Below are 23,672 nucleotides of genomic sequence, written 5' to 3'. Positions count from 1 at the left end.
TCAAAGGGCAAAAGCTAACAGAAGGTATATTTGCAACTAATCACATATTAAACACAATGTTGAATAAGTAAAATGATATTTAAAAAAGAGGGTGATTTCTTGGGGGTCTCACACAATGTTTTTAAATAGTAATACTTTGTAGTTTATTAATCCTGCTATCTGGGTAAATTAATTTCATGTCCAGAGTAATGGGACTGACTTAAAAACATTGTCAAGTAAATTATTTACATCTCCATTGCATTGTGTTTATCTCCATTGTCTCAAGCTACTTTATCTGAGCCTCCGGCCTTGTACTTACCAAGCCTACCACCTGAAAACACTATTTTTCTGATTGATCTTTTGTGCAATTCCCCTACTTGTCATCAACCATTGATGGCAGAGACTTTAATTGAGACTAGCTCACTGGAATTCCCGCCATAAATCTCTGACTTGGTATCTCCCACTCCCACTTCATTTTTAAAAAATCTGAAGACCTATCTCTTATCAGTCATGCATTTCTATCTTTCTGCCTATCTGTGAAGTGCTTTAGAACATCTATTGTTTTAACAAAGTTACATAATTGCATGTTCCTGCTGCTCAAAATCTTGCCGTTCAACATACCAATGATTTAATTAATAAATCAGGAAGCACTACCTTGTGTTACAAAGAATTACCTTAAATTTATAGCATAGAAACAGGCCATTCGGCCTAACTCGATTGTGCTGGTGTTTATGCTCCACATTAGTGTCCTCCCACTCTACTTTATCCAATTCCAACTGCTTATTCTATTCCTTTTTCATTCATGTAACTTCCCTTTAAAAGCATCTATGTTATTTGTTTCAACTATTCCTTGTGGCAGAAAAATTCACATTCTAACCACTCTTTGGGTAAAGCATTTTCTCTTGAATTTATACTGGCTTTATTAGTTTCTACTTTATATTGGTGACCCCTAGTTTTAACCACAGCCCCCTCCATCCCTGCATCACCCACAATAATTGGAAACATCTGCTATATGTCTACCTCATCAAGCTGCTTCATAATTTTAAAGACCTCTCCGTCCTCTATTTTTTAGAGAAATGAGTCCCAGTTGTTTAGTCTTTGCTGATGGTTATAATGTCTTAATTTTGGGGTTGTCTTTTTAAATCCCTTTCACAACTTCTCTAACGCTTTATATTGTTTTATGATAGTTGGAGATGAGAACTGTGCAGTTAAGTATAATCTAACCAAGTATGTATGTTCTACACAAGTTTACAAGTTTCTTGCTTTTCAATTCTATTCCCCTAGAAATGAACCTCAGTGCTTTATTTGCATTTTTATGCCCTTGCATTGCTACTTTTACTGAATTGTGAATGCGTGCCCTTAGACCTCTTTTCCCCTCCACCCCATTTTGGCTCTTATTTTTCAAGAATTCTGTGGCTTCCTTATTCATCCTACCAAAATGCAGCACCTTACGTTTATCTATGTTGAAACTCATTAGCATATTCTACAAGTTCAATGGTGTCATCTTGTATTGTTGAAACCACAAGTAAGTTGTAACTGGTTTTTAAGAAAATGAGATGTTGCCTTAAACCACTGCTGTCCTTGTGGCAAAGGTGCTCCCATTGTGCTGTTAGCTAGGGTGTTCAGCAAAAATGAAGGAACAATGACATATTTCTTTTATATTTTGATACATATATTTTGATGTATTTCTGGATGGTATCATGCTTCTTGAGAGTTGTTGGAGCTGCGCTAATCCAAGCAAGTGGAGAGAATTCCATCACGCTCCTGACTTATGCTTTGCAGATGGTGGACAGGCTTTGAGGAGTCAGAAGATGAGACATTTGCCTCAGAATATCCAGTGTCTGACACGCTCTTATAGCCTCGGTACATTATATGTTATTTTTATATGGCTGGTTCAGTTAAATTTCTGGTCAATGGTAAGCCCCCAGAATGTTGATGGTGGGGATTCAACGAAGACAATGCTGTTGAATGTCAAGGAAAGGTGTTTAGGCACTCTTGTTGGAGATTGTCACTCCTGGCACTTGTGTAGCACGAATATTACTTGCTACTTATGAGATAAAGCCTGAAGATCTTATCGCATAAGGTCACAGATTGCCTCATTATCTGAATAGAATGTGCCTATGCTTCCTGAAGTTCAGAAGAATGAGAATTGATCTCTTTGAAACACAAGATTCTGAAAGGGCTTAACAGGATAAATGCTGAGAGGCTATTTCCCCTGGCTGGAGAAACTAGACCTCGGGGGTGCAGCCTCAGGTTAAGGGATCAGTCATTTAGGGCTGAGATGAGGAGAAATTCTTTACTGAGATAGTTGTGAATCTTTCAGACTTTTCTATCCCAGAGAACTGTGAATGTCCAGTTGTTGAGTATATTCGAGGCTTAGGTTGCAAGACTCTTGGAAACTAAAGGAATCAAGGGACATGGGGTGAAAAAATGGAATTAAGGTTGAAGGTAAGCGTAGATCTTATTGTGATGGGGGGACCTTGGGAGAAGGCCAAGATGGATCCTCCACTCAACACTTCTGGTTGAAGATGGTTTCAAATACTTCGGCCTTGTCTTTTGCACTCGTGCTGGGCGGTACCATCATTGAGCATGGAGATGTTCAAAGATTCTCCTCTTACTGTTGGTTAATTTTCCATCAGGGCAAGGACTGGATGTGACAGGTTACAGATCGTGTTGGAATGCATTTATACTGTTCTTGATGGTCCTGAGTGCTTCATTTTTGAGCTGTGCAATCAGTTCTATTCCATTTAGCACATTGGCATTGCCACACAGGTCGCTAGAGGGAGTCCACAGAATGAAGACTGGACTACATCTATACGAGAGCTTTGCAGTTTGTTCCTCCTGCTGTCATTGACAGGTGCCCTCTGGGACAAGTAGTTTGGTGAGGACACGGTCAAGGACACATTTCTCTCACCACCTGCCACGGGCCCAGCCGATAGCTTTGTCCTTCAGGACTCAGCCAGCTTGATCAATAGGGGTACTACTGAACCAACCTTGGTGATGGACAGTCCCCCACCTCAAGTACATTCTGTGCCCTTGCTGCCCTCAGTGGTTCTTACAAGTGGCTTTGAGCATGCAACTGAGGTAGGACTATAGGTGGTAATCAACAGCAGTTTCCTTGCACATATTTCACCTGCTGCTATGAGACATCATGGGGTCCAGGGTCACTCCTTCCTGGCTGTATACCCTTTGCCACCACTGTTTGGTGTTTCCTGACAGTGGGACAGGGTATACCCAGGTATGGAAATGGAGAAGTCCTGGAACATTTGTTGTAAGGTATGATTCAGTGAGTTTGACTATGACAGGCTGTTGCTTGACTCGTCTCTGGGACAGCTCTCTCAATTTTGTCACAAGGCCTCAGGTGATAGTGGAGAAGATTGACTGGGCTGAGTGTGCCTTTGTTGTGTCCAAACCTGATGCCTTTTTCAAAACTGTGGTCTGTCTGGTTTTATTATTTTTTGTGGTAGTTTGGTACAACTGAGTAGCTTGATGGGCCATTTCTGTGGGCAGCTAAGAATCAGCCACATTGCTGTGGTTCTGGCATGATATAAAAGAGAGACTTGGGGCAGGATTTTACACTGGTGGGATTTTATGCTCCTGCCAAAGTCAATGGACCTTTGAATGGCTCGCCGCATTTTACGGCCCCATCTCTGGTAAGGATGGCAGCTTTTTTTCCCTTAAGGACATTAGTGAACTTGATGGGTCTAAGCTGAAATATTAATATTTTAAACATGGAATTTTAAAATGTGTAATGTCCAGTAATGCTTATGCCTCTAGCTGCACTTAGACTCTCTTAGTTGCACTTAGATCCACCATCCATTGACACTGGACTTTGTCTTTTCTTTTAAACTTCAGATTCATTTGTGCTGTGGAGATAGGTCACTGGGCAGCACAGAGATCTCATTTGCAGGATTATTAAAAGGAGACCAAGAAATAGATCAGCATCCCGTAGCAGTTGAAGGAGCATTTCCTTTGGTGGCACCTAACAAAGCAAAGCAAAAGGTGCCTCCTCTGCCACTTGAGTTGTGCCCTACTGTGGGAGTGTCAGTAACTCTAAGGAAAGAAGGAATACATTCTCAGGTAATTATTGTTTGTTTTATTTCAATTTAATTTATGATGCAATTTTCTCTACTGTTTGTTTCCGGTCAAGTTTTAATTTTCTGTAAACCTGTAGGAAAAGCAATAATTTTTTCTTTATAAATAATTATGTGGGGAGAATTGGAGATATGGTTTGTAATTATATTTTTAAAAAAATGGTAGTGGGGATGAATAAAATTGTTACCCATGCACCCATCCATCTATCTTAATAGATCAAAAGTCTTGCAGCTGCACACCCATTCTTTTAAGTTTTCTATTATAAATTCCTAATTCTACATTTATAATGAAAATTACCTTTGAAAACTCATCACAATGTAATTGTGCCCTCCTACCAATGGAGGTGCGGTAGTGCCACCACTAGCAGGAATGCATAATTACAGCATGGCAGATTCACGTCTGCAGTTTCCATTTTAAACATGTAAATGTGCGGATAGGAGTTTAGAATTGAAATACAAGAATAACAATACATCGTGCGACATTAAAATGGAGACTGCAGTACACCTACACACTCCAGTCTGTTTATTTTACATCCTCGAATCCTGCTTCCTCTGAAGACTATGCTGGACTTGACTAAATGCCATTGGAGATAAATGAGTACCACATAAAAGGATTAGTTCTAAATTATTTTGTATCACACTTCTTGCTTAAATATTTAGCTTTGCTAGTGTGATGAAACTCAACTAATTGCCTTAACCTGAAGCCGGAGATCGGGAACTCCAACAAGCCTCAGGCCTTTTGTGCATGTGCTGGCCAGGAAGTGGCTGCACATGCGTAGTTTGTTTATTTTACCTTCTTCAGGCCGGGAACCGGTCCTGTGAACTTGCGCAGAAGCAAGGATGGGCAAGAGCTGCGAAAAGCAGGTCAGATGACCTGAACCGGAGTACCATCACCCAGCCGGTCTCCCAGGGAGCAGGACATGGGAGGGGGACAGGGAGAGGTCTCAGAAGTAAGGGACAAATATAGTTATCGTGAATAGGCCCCATTAAGGTAAGCTAAAAGAAAGGAGCAGAGAAATAGGCTCCAAGTTAAAGAAAGAGCTGCAGTGAGCAGACTTGAAGCAAAGTGGGCTTGAGAGAAGCCCTGAAGGTCTGAGAAAGCAGCCAAAGTTGGTGGCTCCGTACTGCGGGCCACTGGGGCAAAGATACCCCTTTGGAGCAGTGGTGTTCTGCTTGGCATGGCTGAAGGTCTGAAATTGTGCTTGGAAGGTGAAGCTTGAGTGTGGTTGGAGATCCAGGGAAATGGAATCTAGGAAGGTGAGATTGAAACTCTGCAAGGTGGCCGTCATTGAAGCCGTCCAATTGGAAACGACTTTTGAAGATCTCACCTTGGAATTCTCTCCAAATGTGGAGATTGGAAACCCTTGTGAGAAAGATAAAGTTTTAGTGAGATTGGTTGGCTCACAATGTGACAAACGTCTGGGTGGATCGTTGAGAAATCTGTGGAGTCTGTTTTGGCCGCATCTGTTCTGTTGTGTCGTGTGTCTGAGCACAGTTTGCCTGTTAATTCACATGTACCTCATACTTACCCTGAAAGTTAGAGTATAAGATAGATATTGTCAATTGTTTTATCTTTCTCAACTTGCGTAGTTGAGTGCTTTCTCATTTGTTCCAAACCTGTGGAATCTTGTGGCTTTATTCACTTAGTAAGTGTCTTGACTCTCAACCTTTATCTTCTTTAAAAAAACGTTATTGGTTCCTAACTGCATCTCTCCTATGTCCCGGGGTCTGGCCTAGGATCATAACACTAGAATTATCCAAAATATGGTTTGTTCAAAGCAGTTGAATGCAGGGTAGGTATTTGATGACTAGACAGTAATTGGGACTTGTTTTGAAGTTTAAAAAAGTTTGCCGTGTAAATCCTTTGATGTGCTAAATAACTGATCAAAAATTGACGCTCTTTGGAGGTGATGTAATTATAATTGTTATCTAATTAGCTAAATATTGAAGATGAATGTACTTCTACATGCTGAACTTTGAATCCTTATTTTATGTCTTAAGAGATTTTGTACATTATGATTGTGAATCTATATGATTTTGATACTTGGAATTTGGCCTTTCTGCTGTTGACCAAACAACATTTTTAAAGCCATCTAGTCCAATTAAAACGGAACTTGACCCCAAGTCTCCAGTGAAGCAGAGAATAGTTTCTCCTCAAACTGTTAAGCCATCCATTCCTGAACAAAGGCCCAGGACTGTGGATGTCGAAAGCATGTCTCCTGAACGCAGCGATTCCCCTCCCAGCAAAGACCAGGCAACAGAAAATGAGATGAATAGCCTGCAGGAAGATGAGAATAAAAAGATCCAAAATGGTGAGTGAAACTCTGCGCATCTTTTGGTGTATGGCGTGTTTGTAATCCAAGATCTCCTTTGTTCCTCTACACCACCTAGACTTGTACCTTCCAAGCAATAAGTGACCTCCCTATTCTTACTACTAAAATGGAGTGCTCATAGTTATCTATGTTGAACTTTGCCAATTATTTGCCCATTCTGCAAGTTCATTAATATCCTCCTGTAATTTGTGGCATTGTCCTCAGTATTGACTAAACCTCCCCAAATTTGGTGTCATCTATAAATGTAGAATTTTTATTTTTGATTCCAGAGTCCAAATCGTTGATGTTAAATCACCAAAGTTGGTAACTTGGCCTGTCCCAGTGTCCTAAATCGAGTTAATTATAGCTTGTCAGAAATTGCTACTGCTATTTAGAGGGCAATTGAATTGATAATTGTTACATTTTTCTTTCTTGCAGTGATGCCTGATTCTGTTGAAGAAATAGGCAAACAGCACTTAGAACAACAAGCTGGATCAACATTATATTCCAAGGCACATTCTTCTCAACCAGCTAAACCTTCCCAAGGTGAGGTTCACTTCATTTCTCTGATTATTTATACAAAGTTGTTCAAAAGGTCTTGTTATTATAATGGCCTGGATTTTGTGGTAATAATGACCGCGATGTTGTCAACGTTCACAGTCATTACTTCTTTCTGGAGTCTGCACAAGTGCAGTTAAAGTTGGAAATGCGGAATTTGTTAGTGATTTTTCACTTCCCCATAGGGTGCGCTGATGAAGCCCTCATGAAGCAATGAAGTAGAAATCACTGAACTAAACTTAGCCTTTTATGCTGTTAGTCTGTAAAAACGCTTGAAAAAAAGGTTAATACTTGTTTAATAGGTGGAACTAAGTTTTTAACAGCGTTTTAAATTCATAATTATTGATAAATGGCCTCATTGTCCCCGAAAAACTAATTTATATTTTTAGAAATGTCAAATTTCTCCATTATGATTTAAAAGAAATAATATTTTTAAGATAGGTTTTCTTCAGAAGTTTGATATTTCAGCTCCTTCCTTAGTCTCATATGTATGCCCCAATCATTTATTTTGCTCTCTGTCGAATTTTTAATTAAAAATGAAGAAGAATCAGTGCATCTTACTCCTGTGAAAACACTTCATCGTGATTGCCTGCTTGTCCTGCTTCATGAGGTTACAGTTATTGGATGCTCGGAGATCCCCTTGGCGCGGAGCCAGATGCAAACTAATACCTGGAAAGGTTAAATCCATGCCACAAAGATCACTAGATCTTTGTGGACCGCTTTTGAAAGGTTAAGGCTAAGCGCTGTCACTTTGCCGCTGACAACAAAATCTGGGCCAAAGTCACCATATATTAGCTTTATGATAATGAAATTTGATGTGTATCAAAATCAGTCAGGGCTCTTGCATCTGATTTGTCCTTGCTGGAAAATGTGGATGTACTTCAGCAAGTGTCTTGTCTTCTAATCTCCGATTTCTAATCTCAGTAACTGTCTATCGCTGACAACAGTCTTTTTCAAAAAGGAAGGCAAGTAATTGCTCTTGCTGACAGTGCACTTGGAAGAGGCATTGGAACAGAGAGGGCCACCTCGCTCTCAGCTGGGAATAGTGCAATAATGCATAATGTAGGCTAAAAGGAGCAATTCTTTAAAAAAAAATTGTACTCTAGGCTGAAAATGTTCATTGATATCTGTATATGGCATAAGGCTATCTTTTTTTCTAATTTTCAAGTATTAGAAGTGTGAGGTGATTCGTTTTGGCAGAAAAGATATGGTGAGACAGTATAAAATAAAGAGAGAGCCTCTAAACGAGGTGCAGAAACAGAGGGATCTTGGTGTATACGTACATAGGTCATTGAAGATGACATTGAAGAAGCAGGGCATGTTGAGAGAGCAGTTAATAAAGCATATAGTATCTTAGGCTTTATTAATAGGGGCATTAGATGCAAGAGTAAGGAGGTCATGTTGAACTTGTATAAGACACTAATTAGGCCTCATCTGGAGTACTGCGTCCAATTCTGGGCACCACACTTGAGGAAAGATGTGAAGGCATTGGAGAGAGTACAGAGGAGATTCTCAAGAATGATTCCTGGGATGAAGAACTGTAGCTATGAGGATAGATTGGAAAGATTGGGACTGTTTTCCTTTGAGAAAAGAAGACTGAGAGGAGACTTGATAGAGGTATTCAAGATCCTGAGAGGTATGGACCGAATAAATAGTGAGAAATTGTTCCCACTTGAGAGCATCAAGAACTAGAGGGCACAGATTCAAAATAATTGGCAAAGGGAGTAAGTGTAATGTGATGAAAAAATTTTGCACCCAGAGGGTGGTTGGAGTCTGGAACAAACTTCCTGAAAGGGTGGTGGAGGCAGGTTCGATTGAGGTATTGAAAAGAGAATTGGATTGCCACCTGAAAAGAGAGAATGTACAAGGTTACGGGATAAGGCAGGGGAATGCTCTTTCAGAGAGCCAGTGCAGACCCGATGGGCCGAATGGCCTCCTCCTACACTGTAAAGGTATTGTGATACTGTAATAACAATGTATAGCAGTTATTTTTTATTACTTGGTGCCAAGTTCTGTGTTTTCTTGAATAATTATTGTATCTAAACCTGTTTTTTGACGAACAAATTTTCTTTCATTTTTGTTGTATATAGATAGTGTCATATATATATATATTTATATATATAAAATATAACACTAAGTGTTCGATTTCATTCCAGTTCCAAGGTGTACAAGTAAGTTTAGTTGTATTACAACACACCTGCTAAATTTTGAATTGTAAACCCACATTGCCATGCCTTGCTGCAAATAAATTTCTGGACAGTGAAACACAGAATAGGCCTTTCAGCAGTTGGAGAAAAGTCTGCTCATTGCCCCCTTGGCTGAAATGGAACTCTTTTGAGGAGGCAGCACTATATAATGCATTTTTTTAAAGATAGAATTATGTGACTCCTGTTTACAGTCTTATTTACTTGCCAAATACATAATGAAGTCTCAAATTACTCTGCTGAACATTCTTGGTGCATTATAATGTGAATAGCAGCAACATAAAACTAGGAAAATGAGCCTCTTGTCACTAATTTTTCCTAGATTGAGCAATTATAGTCATGAAAATCTAATGGATTTCTTGTCCATTATCCTCAGGATGTTGTATAAATCTAGTATGTGTCAAGCAATACTTTTGTAAGAACATGAGAAATAAGAGCAGGAATACACCATATGGCCCTTCAAGCCTCTCTGCCATTTAATATGATCATGGCTAATCTTGGCCTTCATCTCCACTTGTCTGCCTGTTCCCCATATCCTTTGATTCCCTGAGAGACCAAAAATCTGTTTATCCCAGCTTCAAATGTATTCAGTGATGCAGCAGACACAGTCTTCTGGGGCAGCGAGTTCCAAAGATTCACTACGCTTTGAGTGAATTAATTTCCCCTCATCTCAGTCCTAAATAATTGATCCCTTATCCTGAGACTGTGCCCCCAAGTTTTAGATTCCTCGATCAGCAGAAACAATCTCTGTGTCTACCCTATTATGTCCCTTCAGAATTTTGTAGGTTTCAATGAGATCGCCTGTCTTCTAAATCATTCTAAACTCCAGAGAAAATGGGCCCAATTTGCTCAGACTCTTGACCATAAGACAACCCCCTCATTCCAGAGACCAATTCAATGAACCTTCACTGTACTGCCTCCAATGCAAGTATATTTTAAACATGGAGACCAGAACAGCACACAGTACTTCAGATGTGGTCTCACTAAAACCCTGTTCAATGCTAGCAAGACTTCTTTATCCCTGTACTCCAATCCCCTTGCAATAAAGACCAGCATGCCACCTTCCTTCCTAATTGCTTGCTGTACCTGTATGTTAACTTTCTGTGTTCCATGTATGAGCACACCCAAATCTCTTTGAACATTCACATTTACAAGTTTCTCGCCTTTTAAAAAAAAGCCCATCTATTCGACCAAAGTGAACAACTTCACGCTTCCCCACATTATAATCCAACTGCCATCTTGTCTCGCACTCAATTAACCCCCCTGTATCACTTTACAGCCTCTGTGCCCTCTCCACAGCTTACCTTTCCACCTAGCTTTGTAGTATCAGTAAACCGACTTGTGTGAGTGTCATTTTGAATTAAGTGTATTTAATTTTATTTCAATTATCAAATAAAATTTTAAATGCCATGTTCTTGAGTGAGGCTGTGTAAGGGGACAGGCATTTCCATGTATTCAATGTTTATGTCTTTTAAGTTAAAAAGGAAAACTGATTCCCACTTAAACTGTTTTCAGCTGTGATGAACTTTAACTCTTTCATTGGCTTGTTAAATTACCAGGTATTTGATTTAAGGATTTTCATGGATTATTTTGTAATACACCAACAACTACTTGAATTTATATATCTCATTTCATGTAATAAATTGTCCCAAAGTGCTTCATATGAGTGTTATAAAGCAAAATTTGACATTAAGCCACATAAGGCAGTATTAAGTTAAGACAGGAATGGACAATATGTCGAATGTTAGCTGTAAAGCGTTGTATTGAAAGAAACTTGAAGCTGTCCATATAAACCAAACAATTTTGAGTGCATTTTACTGTGAAAGAAGTAGCATATCTAACTTTTGAATTTTCTGAAGCCAGAGTTGAGAAACCATCTCCATCAGTTAACATACAGCTTGGACTTTGCACCCTGTAATGTTGCAACCTAGTTAAAAAGTGCCATTGATTCTACAAAGAACTTCATAAACTTTTAAATTGTGCTATAGTATTCAGCAAGCTTTACAGCGGTCATGTTGTGCCTGACACAAGTGTTTTGTTTGATCACGATGCTTTAATATAAGTTTTTAAAGTATTGCATTGCATGTTACTGACAATTTTCACTGTACCAAGTGCAAACATTAAATGTTACAATTGTTGCATTTTTTGACTTCTAATAGTGCCGGTTTCTTCAATGGAATCACAATGTGGTCCAGCTCCAGTTTCCAAATTATCTGATTCTGCATCAGCACCAAAGATCTCCATTCCGGCATCAGCACACCATTTCTGCTTTGCCCTGGACATAAGAAGTATTAGACAACTGAATGTCAGTTTTGCCATAAACTGTCTAGTACGGTAAGCATCTTTCTATTTATGTTTGCGACTCATTGGCCTGAATTTTTTGCTTGTTGGGTACGTGCAATTGGTGGGCCCGGAAGCAGACGGGAAACGGGCCCCCAATCGCGATTGGCCCCTGACCGTGACTTCACGCTGGCTGGCCAGTTAGCGGCCAACCAGTGTGAAACGCGCGCTGAGAAAGGCTCAGTACTGCCGGTAGGGGCGGGAAGAAGATGGGCACTGATGTCACAGTGGATGCTGGTGAGCACATCCACTGAGTTCCCTGAAGGCAGACAGCTGCTTCAGGGAGCTTCAGACCTCCACAGAAAAACAAAACAACAAAAATGCTGCAAAATATGTCCATGCAGCACAATCGAGCACCTGAAAGCATACCTCATTAAAAAACAGTCCCCAGATACCTCTTTGTATTGTATTTCCCCACGAAGATTTCATACCGCCCTGGATCAAGGTTTGAGCAAAAATGTAAAGTCTGCCTGGCCGATTGGCCTATCTGCCAACCATAAAAGTGGACAGGCCATGAAAAATTGCTTTCAATTGCCTCCTTAATGGGTTTAATTGCCCATTTAATTGTCGGCGGGTGCGCACTGCTGTTAGAAGCCCACCTGCTGACCTGAAGATTGCTCGTGTGCGGGATGACGTCGGGACACTCGCTTGATGTTATCTCGCGCTATTTCACGTCTATTCAGGTCGGGCACGTGCCCGCAATGTGTAAACTTCTGCCCATTATCTGTAATCTGTAAAGTGCAGAAACCCCAGTCATGGTAATGTAGATAACAATATTGTAATGTTGATTTGAATGCTGATTTACATCTGTTAACTTTGAATCTTTAACACAAATCACCTTTATTATCCACTTTGCTCATTATACTGTTGGCATATAGGCCTTCGTAGGTAGGTCTCAATATCGACGTAAAAACTCTGTTTGATGCCCTCCACATTCAAAAGATTAGAAGCTGTCCAAAAAGGACTGGAAGTTGGAGAGATGAGAGGGTCATGTTACACTACTGCAAAGATCCATATCTGGGATGCATTAATAATTGTGGCCACTCAACTTTCTGATGAAGCTGTAGTTAACGTGCTTTATGAAAATGAATGTGACTGGCTTGGTGTATGATTTTTAAAAAATTATTCGTTCATGGGATGTGGGCATCACTGGCTCGGCCAGCATTTATTGCCCATCCCTAATTGCCCTTGTTCAGAGAGCAGTTAAGAGTCAACCACATTGCTGTGGGTCTGGAGTCACATGTAGGCCAGACCAGGTAAGGGCAGCAGATTTCCTTCCCTAAAGGACATTAGTGAACCAAATGGGTTTTTACCAACATTTGACAATAGTTTCATGGCCATCATCAGACTTTTAATTCCAGATTTTTATTGAATTTAAATTTCACCATCTGCCGTGGTGGGAACCCAGGTCCCCAGAGCATTATCCTGGGTCTCTGGAATACCAGTCCAGTGACAATACCACTATGCCACCGCCTCCCTTATTGGCAGTTTCCAGGTCGCATACTGTTCCAACCAACCCCGCCCCCAAAAGCAGCACAAAAGGAGCCAAAAATATTTTTGTTAAATTTTTATCTACAAATAAATAATAACCTCCATGGATGCAGACATTAATTTCTGTACTCTAAATTATCAAATTCATCAAAAACAAAAGCCATTTATACAAATTTGTGCAATTTTACTCAGCCTTTTCACAGTATGAAATGAAAACTACTTACCTGCAGAACATGTATTGAACGTGTAATAAAATCCATAAATATCACCCTCCTCCTCATCTTTAGAACCAAATAACATGTTTCAATCTGCTTCTTGTATGGCATCATCACGTGGATCATCAACATCATCTTCATCAGCAATCACGTCGTTATCGACCATATCATTCCACAAAAAATCATCTCCTGTGCCATCAATTGTTTTGAATATCCCACATTTCTTGAATGATTTGAAGGCAGTCTCCGTTCTGATTTCATCCTAGGTCCCTATAACCCATTCACACACGATTGCTAATGTTGGAGCCTGTATGCTGTCTCCCTTGGGGAATATCTGCTCTCTTCCGACCATCCAGTTATTCTATTTTTTTTTTGCTATCCTTGAAGGGCCTATTTAGAGAGAAATCCAATGGAAGAACAAGGCTGGTTAGACCACTGGGAATCACTGCTGTTACGATCCCAGCTGATGTTAATACTGGACAAATTAGATCCAAGAATGAAACTGGCTTAATTGATCCAAATTTCTACTTTTTTTTTAGAAACCGTGATGGTAAGTTACTGAACAAATTCACAGGAGCCTGCTGATGAACTTTTAACACAAAATAAACATTTATTAAACAAGAAAAATGCACTATATTACACCAGACAAAAAGGTTAGAAAGATCTCGATACAAACATAAGAAAATGATTCAAATATACACTATTCTTTCACCCTAGCTATATATTTACAGCCACATACAAATTAGGAAAGATAAACAACTTACCGTATCTATCTTATTCTCTAATATTCAGGGTAGGAATGCGGTACATGTGCACCAAATGGCGAACTGTGGTCAGACACACTACACTCCAAAGTAAATGACAGATGCAACCAAAGCAGATTCTATGGATTTCTCAACAACCTACCCAGACACTTGTCACACCATGAGCCAACTGATCTCTCAAACTCTGTATTTCTCACGAAGATTTCCAACCTCCATGTTCGAAGAACTGACTTTGGGATTCTCTCCAAAAGCCACTCCCATTCGGACAGCTTCAACAAGAATCCACCTCCAGGGCTTCAATCTTGACTTCTGAGATTCCTTTCCCCTGGATCTCCGAGTACACTCAAGGTTCACCTTCCAAGAACAATTTCAGATCTTCGGCCGTGCCAAGCAGAACACAACTGCTCCAAAGAGTACCTTTGTCCTTACAGCCCGCAGCATGGAGTCACCAACCTTTGGCTGCCCTCTTGGATCTTCAGGGTTTCTATTGAGCCCACTTTATTTCAGGTCTGCTTCCAGCAGCGCTCTCTTTAATTTGGAGCCGATTGCTTTTCTCCTTTCTCTCAACTTTACTTAACAGGATCTGTTTCTGATTTCTGTCCTTGTTCCTACCTGGGATTGTCTTCTGGGACCCCTTTCAGTCCCCCATGTCCTCCCTGGGACACCTTCTCTGCAATGGCACACCTCTTCAGGTCACCTGACCTGCAGTCTTGCACTGTTTCACTTTTCTTCATCTCTCTGCGTATGTGTGCAGGGCCTGTTCCTGGTTGAAGAATGTAAAAATGGATGAGCTGTGCATGTGCAGCTCTTTCCCGACTGGTGCATGCGGAGGAGACATAAAAACGGAAAAAGACTCTTAACTGCGCATGTGCAGCTAGTTCCCCGCCAGCGCATGCGCAGAAGTCCTGACGCCCTCTGGAAACTGGAGTTCCCGAACTCTGATTTTGATTTAAACTTAAGGTTAGCTTTTTTTTTCCCTTCATCGCACTGCACTATCACTGTTTTGCAATCTAACTTGAGCAACGATATCATCATATCATCGACAAGATGTGATCTGAACATCACCCAAATAAGAAGACTTTTTTTTCTTTATGTAATCTTCCTGGTCAGAAACTCCAAACTTTCCCCAGGCATATTTTTAAGCCACCTTCATCCATTCATCCTTTATCGTGAACGTGGATGACTACTTCTTTCAAGAATTGCAGTTTTGGGAGGTTTTTCTCCTGAATATCACCATTGGCTTAGAGTCCCGTCAGACATACACAATAGCATAACTGTGAATCTACTCTCTTCATGGCCAGTTGGCTTCACTAACGCTATTTTTTTCTCCAACTTTGCTAACTGTTTGACTGGCTGGCTTGTCAATATTCATGAGAGTCTCATCCACACATTCCCAATACAGGCCAATTTATATCCAATCTTTTGTCAATGTTTGATTATAAACCATTGAAATGTGATAAGCCTGTTATCAAGTTCTGCTGGGAGACGCTGTGAAATCTTGGTCTTTTGTTGCAGTACAAAATTGTTTCCCTTCATAAAATTGGTATACCATCCAGGGCTGGCTTTGAAATCTGCAATGCATAATTTTCCTGCTTGTTTCAGGGTGAACATTCTGAGAGATCCTTGAGAAACTGGGAATTCATTCTGGCGATTTTCATTGTCGCATTTTGCAACTTCATCATCCAACTGCGATCACATGCTAGGCTTTTCTCTTTTTGCACATTTATTCTTAGGCATCTGGCTAAGCTCTGTTGAGAGTTTCCTCCAGTTTCCAATGGTCTTCTCCAAAATCTTAAATTGTCTAGCTGCTGCACAATTATTTGTCTGCTCTGCAATCTTAACAACTTTAACCTTGAACTGTTCTGTACATCTACCATTCCTTCTTGATACCATGTTGCCATGTTAGAGGACAGGATTGGCAAGAATGCAACACGCACCAGTGAATAGTAGCCTTGACATCATGTGTTGATGTGTGCAGACATAAGGGGCTGAACAGCCGGCTTCAATGCTGTGCTATTCCAGTAATTTTGCACCGGGGCGAGTTTGAATTCAGCGGTGAGCATGTAGTAAGTACAAAGAGTTTGGATTTTTTGGCTAAGAGTTGGGAGTTGACTTATGTACGAGGTATATTGAAAAATGAATGTTTTTTTGACCAAAAGTCAGAGACTCAACTTTTACATGAGATCGACCATTACTCGAGTAGATACGGTAACAGTCACTTGAAATGTGGATTAATTAAAGAAAGCCAACACGGACTTGTTAAGGGTAAATTGTGTTTGACTAACTTGCTTGAGTTTTTTGATGAGGTAATAGAGAAGGTAGATGCGGGTAATGTTGTTGATGTGATATACATGGACTTCCAAAAGGCATTTGATAAAGTGCCACAAAACAGACTTGAGCAAAATTAGAACAGTGGCAACATGGATACTAAATTGGCTGAGTTTCAGAAAGCAGAGTAGCGGTGAACAGTTGTCTTTTTGGACTGGAGGAAGGCTTGTTGTGGAGTTCCCTGAGGCGGTTTTGGGACCCTTGCTTTCCCTGAAATATATTAAAGATCTAGACCTTGATGTACAGGGCACAATTTTAAAATTTGTTGATGATATAAAACTCTGAAGCATTGTGAACGGTTGGTGAATGGCTTAGAACTTCAAAAGGACGCAGACAGGTTGGTGGAATGAACAGACAAATGGCAGATGAAATTCAGTGCAGAGAAAAAAGAACAGGAGAGTGGGATTAATTGGAACACTCTTTCAAAGACCCATCACAGGCCGATGGGCTGAATGTCCTTCCCCCTGTGCTGCATGATTCTAAGTTTCTAAGAGGCGTGAAATGATTCATTTTGGTAGGAAGAACGCAGAGACACAATATAAAATTAGGGAATGAACTCTAAAGGGGTTGCAGAAGCAGAAGGATCTGGGTGTATATGTGTATAGATCATTGAAGGTGGCAGGACAGGTTGAGAGAGCGGTTAATAATGCATACAGCATCCTAGGTTTTATTATAGTGGCATAGAGTATAAGAGCAAGGAGGTTATATTAAACTTGTATAAAACGCTAGTTTGGTCTCAACTGGTGCATTGCATCCAGTCCTTGAAAGATGTGAAGGCATTAGAGAGATTGCAGAAAAGATTCACAGGAGCGGTTCCAGGGATGAGGAACTTCAGTTATGGAGATAGATTGGAGAATTTGGAGAACTGTTTTCTTTGGTGGGGAGAAGGTTGAGAGGAGATTTGATAGAGGTATTCAAAATCATGAGGGGTCTGGACAAGTAGATTGGAAGAAACTGTTCTGACTGCTGGAAGGATCGAGAATGAGAGGGCACAGGTTGGAGGTAATTGGCAAAAGAAGCAATAGAGACATGAAGAGAATCTTTTTCATGCAGCGAGTGGTTAAGATCTGGAATGCACTGCCCGAGAGTATGGTGGAGGCATGTTCATTTGAGGCTTTCAAGAGGGATTTGGATTATTATCTGAAAAGGAAGAACATGCAGGGTTATGGGAAAAGGCAGGGGAATGGCACTAAGTGCATTGTTCATTCAGAGAGTTGTCTCAGACATGACGGGCTGAATAGCCTCCTGTACTGTAACAATTCTGTGTAAAGTTCTAGAGTTGAGGAACTTCAGCTACATGGATAGATCGGAGAAGCTGGGGCTGTTCTCCTTGAAGAAAAGAAGGTTAAGAGGAGATTTGATAGAGGTGTTCAAAATCATGAACTGTCTGGACAGAGTAGAAGCTGTTCTCGTTGGTGGAATGATTGAGAACCAAAGGATACCAATTAAGATAATTGGCAAAAAAACCAATGGTGACATGTGGAAAAACCTCTTCACGCAACAAGTAGTTAGGATCTGGAATGCACTGCCTAAGAAGCAGGTTCAATCGTGCCTTTAAAAAGACAATTGGATCATTACCTGAAGAGAAAAAAAGTTGCAGGGCTATTGGGAAAAGGCAAGAGAGTGGCATTAGGTGAATTTCTCTTGTAAAGAGCTGGCACAGATAGGATAGACTGAATGGCCTCATTCTGCACTGTGACCATCCTATGTTTCTATGTATCAAGGTGGGGAAAATTCTAAGTGTGGTGCCCAGTGATCAGATGACTATTTCTAATTTACATCAGAATTTAGACTCAGGCTCAATGTAAATTGGTCAAATTTGCATACGATACAATACTAACATGCAGTGGAATTGAAGAAGGCAGATCAGGAATTGCCAATGATTTGGACAAATAGATGTAAGCGGACAATATTGTAGGTAAAAATTAATACATATATGATGTAGTGCTCAAAGAAAGGAAAAATGAGCAACCCGCATGGTCTACAAATGGCATTGTGAAAGCTGAGGTTGAGAGAGACCTCAGAGTCTTTGACTTAACATGTCCATCCAATTAACAGCACGAAGAGAATGTTTAAATGCATAGTCAAAACAGTAGAGTCCAATCAGAGAACGTTGAACAGAACTGTATACTGCACTGGTCAGTTCACACCTTGTCTGTGTCCCCTTCCTCCTCGACATGTTTGCAGCCTTTGACATGGTTGATTAGGTCATCCTCCTCCAATGCTTTTCCATTGTCATTCAGCTGACTGCATTCACCTGCTTCCATTCTTATCTATCTAATTGTAGCCAGAATATCACTTGCGATGGTTTCTTTTCTCACTCCTGCACTATTAGCCCTGGTGTCCTCAAAGGATCTATCCTTGACCACCTCCTATTTCTCATCTACCTTGGCAACATTATCCAAACACACAGTGTTAGTTTTCACTTGTACACTGATGATGCCTGGTTGTACCTCACTACCTCCCTCGTTTCCCCCACTTGTTACCCGACATTCAGTACCAGATGAGCAGAGGTTTCTTCCAATTAAAGATTGGGAAGACAAAAGGCATTGTCTTTGGTGCCTGTTTCAAACTCTGTTCACTAGTTACTGACATCATTCCTCTTCCTGGCATTCGTCTGAGACAAAACCAGATAGCCTTTACCTACCTTTAACATTGCTGGACTTCACACCTGTCTTAGCTGATCTGCTGCTGAAACCCTCATCCATGCCTTTGTTACTTCTGGACTTGATTATTCAAATATGCTCCCGGCTGGCCTCCTACTTTCTACCCTCTGTAAGTTTAAGGCCATCCAAAACTTTGCAACCTACACCCTTACCGCACCTAGTCCTCAACTCACACCCCTGTACTATCTGACTTACATCGGTTCCCCGTCAAGCAAAACCTTGATTTTAAAATGCTCAAAATTGATTTCAAATCCCTCCAATGACTCCCCACTCCCAATCTCTGTTATCAACTCCAGCCCTTAAACCTTCCGAGATATCTGTGCTCATCTAATTCTGGCCTCTTGAGCATCCCCAATTTTAATTATTCCACTATTGGTGGCCATGCCTTTGGTTGTCTAGGCCCTAAGCCAGGGTGGGAAAACTATTCGGCTGGAGGGCCACATCTGGGTATGGAAATTGTATGGGGAGACTGGCCGTAAATGGTTGAGAAAAGAACAATTATAATAAAAATAAAATTTGGTATAAGTAGCAAAAAACCTTTATTATTATGATAATTATACCATCTTAAAATGCATTAAATATAAAATGAAACCAAACCTACCAAACCTCTTGCCCTCTTGGCTTAACATGAACATTGTAGTTTGTTACCCCTTTTCATAGCTTTACAATGGCATCAGAATCTGCTGTCATACTTTTTCTCTCTCACCGATGTTGCCTGATCTGCTGTTTTACTTCAGATTTTCAGTATCCGCAGTATTTTGCTTTTGTCTTGCTAATTTAAATACTGCTTTTTTGTGATTCACAATATGGTATTGCAAGAACCACCAAGGGAAAAACAGTAAAGAAAGGAGAAAGAAAATGTGGAGAAACCAAAAGGGATCTCAGAAAGTCACCACATCTTGTGGGAAGTACAGTGATCTGTATCCTCTCTCAACCTCATTCCTAGAGCTGGGATTTAATAACCTGATGAAACATGTTCCTAATTTTCAATTTTCTTAATACACAAAACCCCAGCCTAAAATCACACAATCTTGACTTTGTATTACAATTGTCATCTTTCTAAAAATCTAAAATTTAGCGGCATCTCTGGCAGGAACAGAAAATACTTTCTCAACACTAATTTTTGGAAGTGCATAAACAACTAATATCTGAAATGCCTATTTCAAAATGTTAAATCATATTGTTTTACCTGGCTCGATGTCTAATTTCATACACTCCTGTGGAACACCTTGGAAAGTTTTATTATGTCACAGGTGCTATATAAATATAAGTTGTCACTTTTTTCAAATTGCATGGATAGGACAAGGGGCAAATTTAGGACTAATCAATTAATGGTAGAGACCCATGGACAGAGAGGCTAAAAATCCAGGAACTGTTAAGAACCAATGAAATATTGTTTTTGTTAAGATCTGGTTAGGGACCAATAATGTTTAAAGTAGGCAAAGTTTAAGATTCAAGACATGTGCTAAGTGAATAAAGCTGCAAGATTCCATGGGTTTTGAACAAACAAAAATAAATGTTGCTGTACAAGGTCAGAAAGATCAAACAATTTACAATATCTATCTTAGACTCTAACATTGAGGATTAATGTGAGGTACATGTGAATTGGCAGGCAAGCTATGTCGAACACACCACACTGCACAACAAATAAAAGGCGCAACCAAGACAGAGTCCAGGGATTTCTGAACAACTCACCCAGATGTCAGTAAACACTGAGTCAACCAATCTCACTGAAACTCTGTCTCTCTCACAAAGGAATCCAGCCTTCACCTCTGCAAGTTCTCTCTAAAAGTCGCTCCAAATTGGATGGCCTCAACAATGGCTCAATGGCAGCCCACCTGGCAGGGTTTCAGTCTTGTCTCCCGAGACTCCGTTCCCCAGGATTCCTGAACCTGCACTCAAGCACCAACTCAGAAACACAACTTTAACTGTTCGGCCATGCTAAGCAGAACACTACTACTCCACTACTACTACTACTACTACCACCTAACGGCCCGCAGCACAGAATCACCAAACTTCTGTTGCTTTTTTCGATTGCCAGTGCTTCTTCTGAACCCTTTCCACTTAAAGTCTGCTAATTGCAGCCATTTTTCTGCTTGAAGCCTCTTTCTCTGCTCCTCTCTTTTTAACTGAACTGGGAGCTCTTCCTGTCCCTGTCCCCTGTCTGAGACATATCTTTTGGGACCTCATCCTGCCCCCTCTCCCTGCCCCTGACCTGAGGCCTTGCCCTCAATGGAGTTCTGGTCCTGGTCACATGACCCAGGTTTCCGTGCCATTTTTCCTTATGCACAGGTGCACTGGGCCCAAAGAACTTACACTGCAGAATTGCGCATGTGCAGCCCGCTCCTGGTCTGCGTATGCATGGAAACTCCGAGTTCTGTCGGGACTTGGGAGTTCCCAACCTCTGCACTCGACAGGAAGGTAAGTTGACTTTTGTAACAATGCTTCAGTGGGTCCCTGGGATTAGAGGGTTGTCCTATGATGAGAGGCTGAGAAAAGTATCTGGAGTTTAGAAGAATGAGAGGTGATCTCATTGAAACATTTAAGATTATGAAGGTACTTGACAGGGTAGATACTGTGAGATTGTTTCCCCTGGCTGAGGAAGCTAGGACAAGGGAGCACAGTTTAAGGATAAGGGGCTGGTCATTTAGGACTGACATGAGGACAAATACTTTCGCTCAAAGCCTTGTGAAGCTTTGGAATTCTCTATCCCATAGGGTTGTGGATGCTCCATTGTTGACTATATTTAAGGCTGGGATAGACAATATTTTGATGTCTCAGGGAGTCAAAGGATATGGGGAGAGGGTAGGAAAGTGGAATTGAAATTTAAAATCAGCCATGGTCATATTGATTGGTGGAGCAGGCTCAATGGGCCATATGGTCTTCTCCTGGACCTATTTCTTATGATTTTATGTTCTTATCTTCAGGTCCATTCTGGATAGATGAACTAAGATAAGCCAAAAGCCCTTTATCATACTTAATTATTTTGTGAAAATGATGGAAATGGACAGCGGATCAGGCAACCTAGATGAAGAGAACAAACAAAGTTTTGGGCTAGATGTGACCTTAAGTATTGCCCCTCTGTTCTCCCAACAATTACTGGCTTGTCCACTATAGGGTTTCCAGAGTTTGTAGCATTTGTATGCTTAGACTGTTGGTGGAATACATGTGATTATAAGTGGCTGGAATGTACAACATTGGCAAGGGCCTTCTGTTTGATGCAAAAGTTTAGAAGCACTTGACTTAATTACTTCTTTCCTAAAACCAAAAACTTGAATTCCCTCTTGAAATTGAGTAAGACTCAATTTTGGGAGTAGTTCTTAATGTCAAGCTGATAAATATTTGGGATGACGACTACAATTATGTAAAACAATATATTAATATTCAATTTATCTCAAACCTTTAGAATCTTGGTTCCCCCCTCAGCTGCCTTTTTCTTCAGTACAAACTTTCCAATTATCTTTGTTACTCCTTTTAATTTAGGTGTCTCTATGTTTAATTGTCCTTCATGCTTTCTTTCCAATGTCAATAGTGTCCCCACTGAATTATAGTGACCAGAACATAGTTTTCCAGATGAAGCTAAACTCCAAAAAAGCTCAGATTAAAATCATAAACTGTTTTATTTATGTCTCTGGCTAAGGACCGTTTGCCTCCTTCACTGCTTTCACAATGAGCTGATGGTTGTTAAATTCCAGTTGCATTGTTGATCTAATTTTTTTATTCCACTCTACTTGGTTAAATGCTTAAACAGCTGATGGCTAAATTGCTTTACACCATACAGTATGCATATTTTAAGATTAAGTAACATGCTGGTCCAGATCTAAAACTGTTCTAGCACAAAAGCAAAATTCTGTGGATGTTGACAATCTCAAGTAAAAACAGAAAATGCTGGGAAAATTCAGCAGGTAAGGCAGCATCTGTGGCGAGAGTTAATGTTTGAGGTCAATAACCTATCATCAGAACTGGAAGAAGTTGGAGATGTAATAGGTTTTCAGCATGTTCAGAGGTAGGGAAAGGGAAGAGCTGGGCAAGAACAGAAGGGAAGATCTGTGATAGCAGAGAAGGCAAGAAATGTTAAATGACAAAAGGGATTTTGTTGAAAGTCAAGAGGAGATGGTTTTGGACAAGTACAGAGGCAAAAAATAGGTCTAGAGGAGGCCTACATTGTGATAACAGAATCATTACCAAAAGAAATATGAAAGTCACTGCAGATGTTGGAAATCTGAAGTTAAAACAGAAAATGTTGGAATTACTCACGATTTCTTAACAGCTGAGTATTTCCAGCATTTTCAGTTTTTATTTCATTACCAACTGCTGCTGTTGGCAAAAAATGGGAACTGTGGTTACCATCCAAAATTGTTGAACTCCATTAGTCCAGAAGGATGTAAATGCTTAATTGAAAGATGAGGGCAGAGAGGTCAGAGTGGGAGTATAGCATAAAATAAAATGACAGGCAACCAGAAAGTCTCATATGTGGACTGAATGATGGAGTTCCACAAAGTAATCACCTAGTTTGCAATTGGTCTCCCCAGTGTTAAGACCTCATTGTGATCAGTGGCTGCAGTATACTAAATTGAAAAAAGCTACAAATAATTTGCTGTTTTTTTTATCAGAAAGGAGTATTTGGGGTCCAGAACAGTGGAAAGGGAGAAGGTTAAAGGGTAGGTGTTGCATTTCCAATATGCTGTGGGAAGGAGACTGGGACGACTCTTTCCTGGAAT

At 40.4% G+C, this 23,672-nt stretch overlaps 1 protein-coding gene across 3 annotated transcripts in view; it reads left to right on the top strand.

Annotated features, from left to right (window-relative positions):
* Window positions 1-23,672, top strand: part of cep120 (centrosomal protein 120) — a 293,666-nt gene that overhangs the window by 196,405 nt on the left and 73,589 nt on the right. For 2 of the 3 annotated variants that reach the window (XM_078566851.1, XM_078566843.1), the window contains 4 exons: window positions 3,835-4,059; window positions 6,163-6,385; window positions 6,824-6,931; window positions 11,307-11,481. In XM_078566851.1, coding sequence (XP_078422977.1) covers window positions 3,835-4,059; window positions 6,163-6,385; window positions 6,824-6,931; window positions 11,307-11,481 — 731 coding nt within the window. The remainder of the gene's footprint in view (window positions 1-3,834; window positions 4,060-6,162; window positions 6,386-6,823; window positions 6,932-11,306; window positions 11,482-23,672) is intronic. The other variant, XM_078566858.1, reaches the window with a different exon arrangement.

The sequence above is a fragment of the Cetorhinus maximus genome, chromosome 2 (assembly GCF_964194155.1).
Source record: "Cetorhinus maximus chromosome 2, sCetMax3.hap1.1, whole genome shotgun sequence".
In the NCBI taxonomy this organism is placed as follows: domain Eukaryota; kingdom Metazoa; phylum Chordata; class Chondrichthyes; order Lamniformes; family Cetorhinidae; genus Cetorhinus; species Cetorhinus maximus.
Note: the sequence above shows the minus strand (reverse complement) of the source record. Positions and strands in the feature narration are given on the sequence as shown.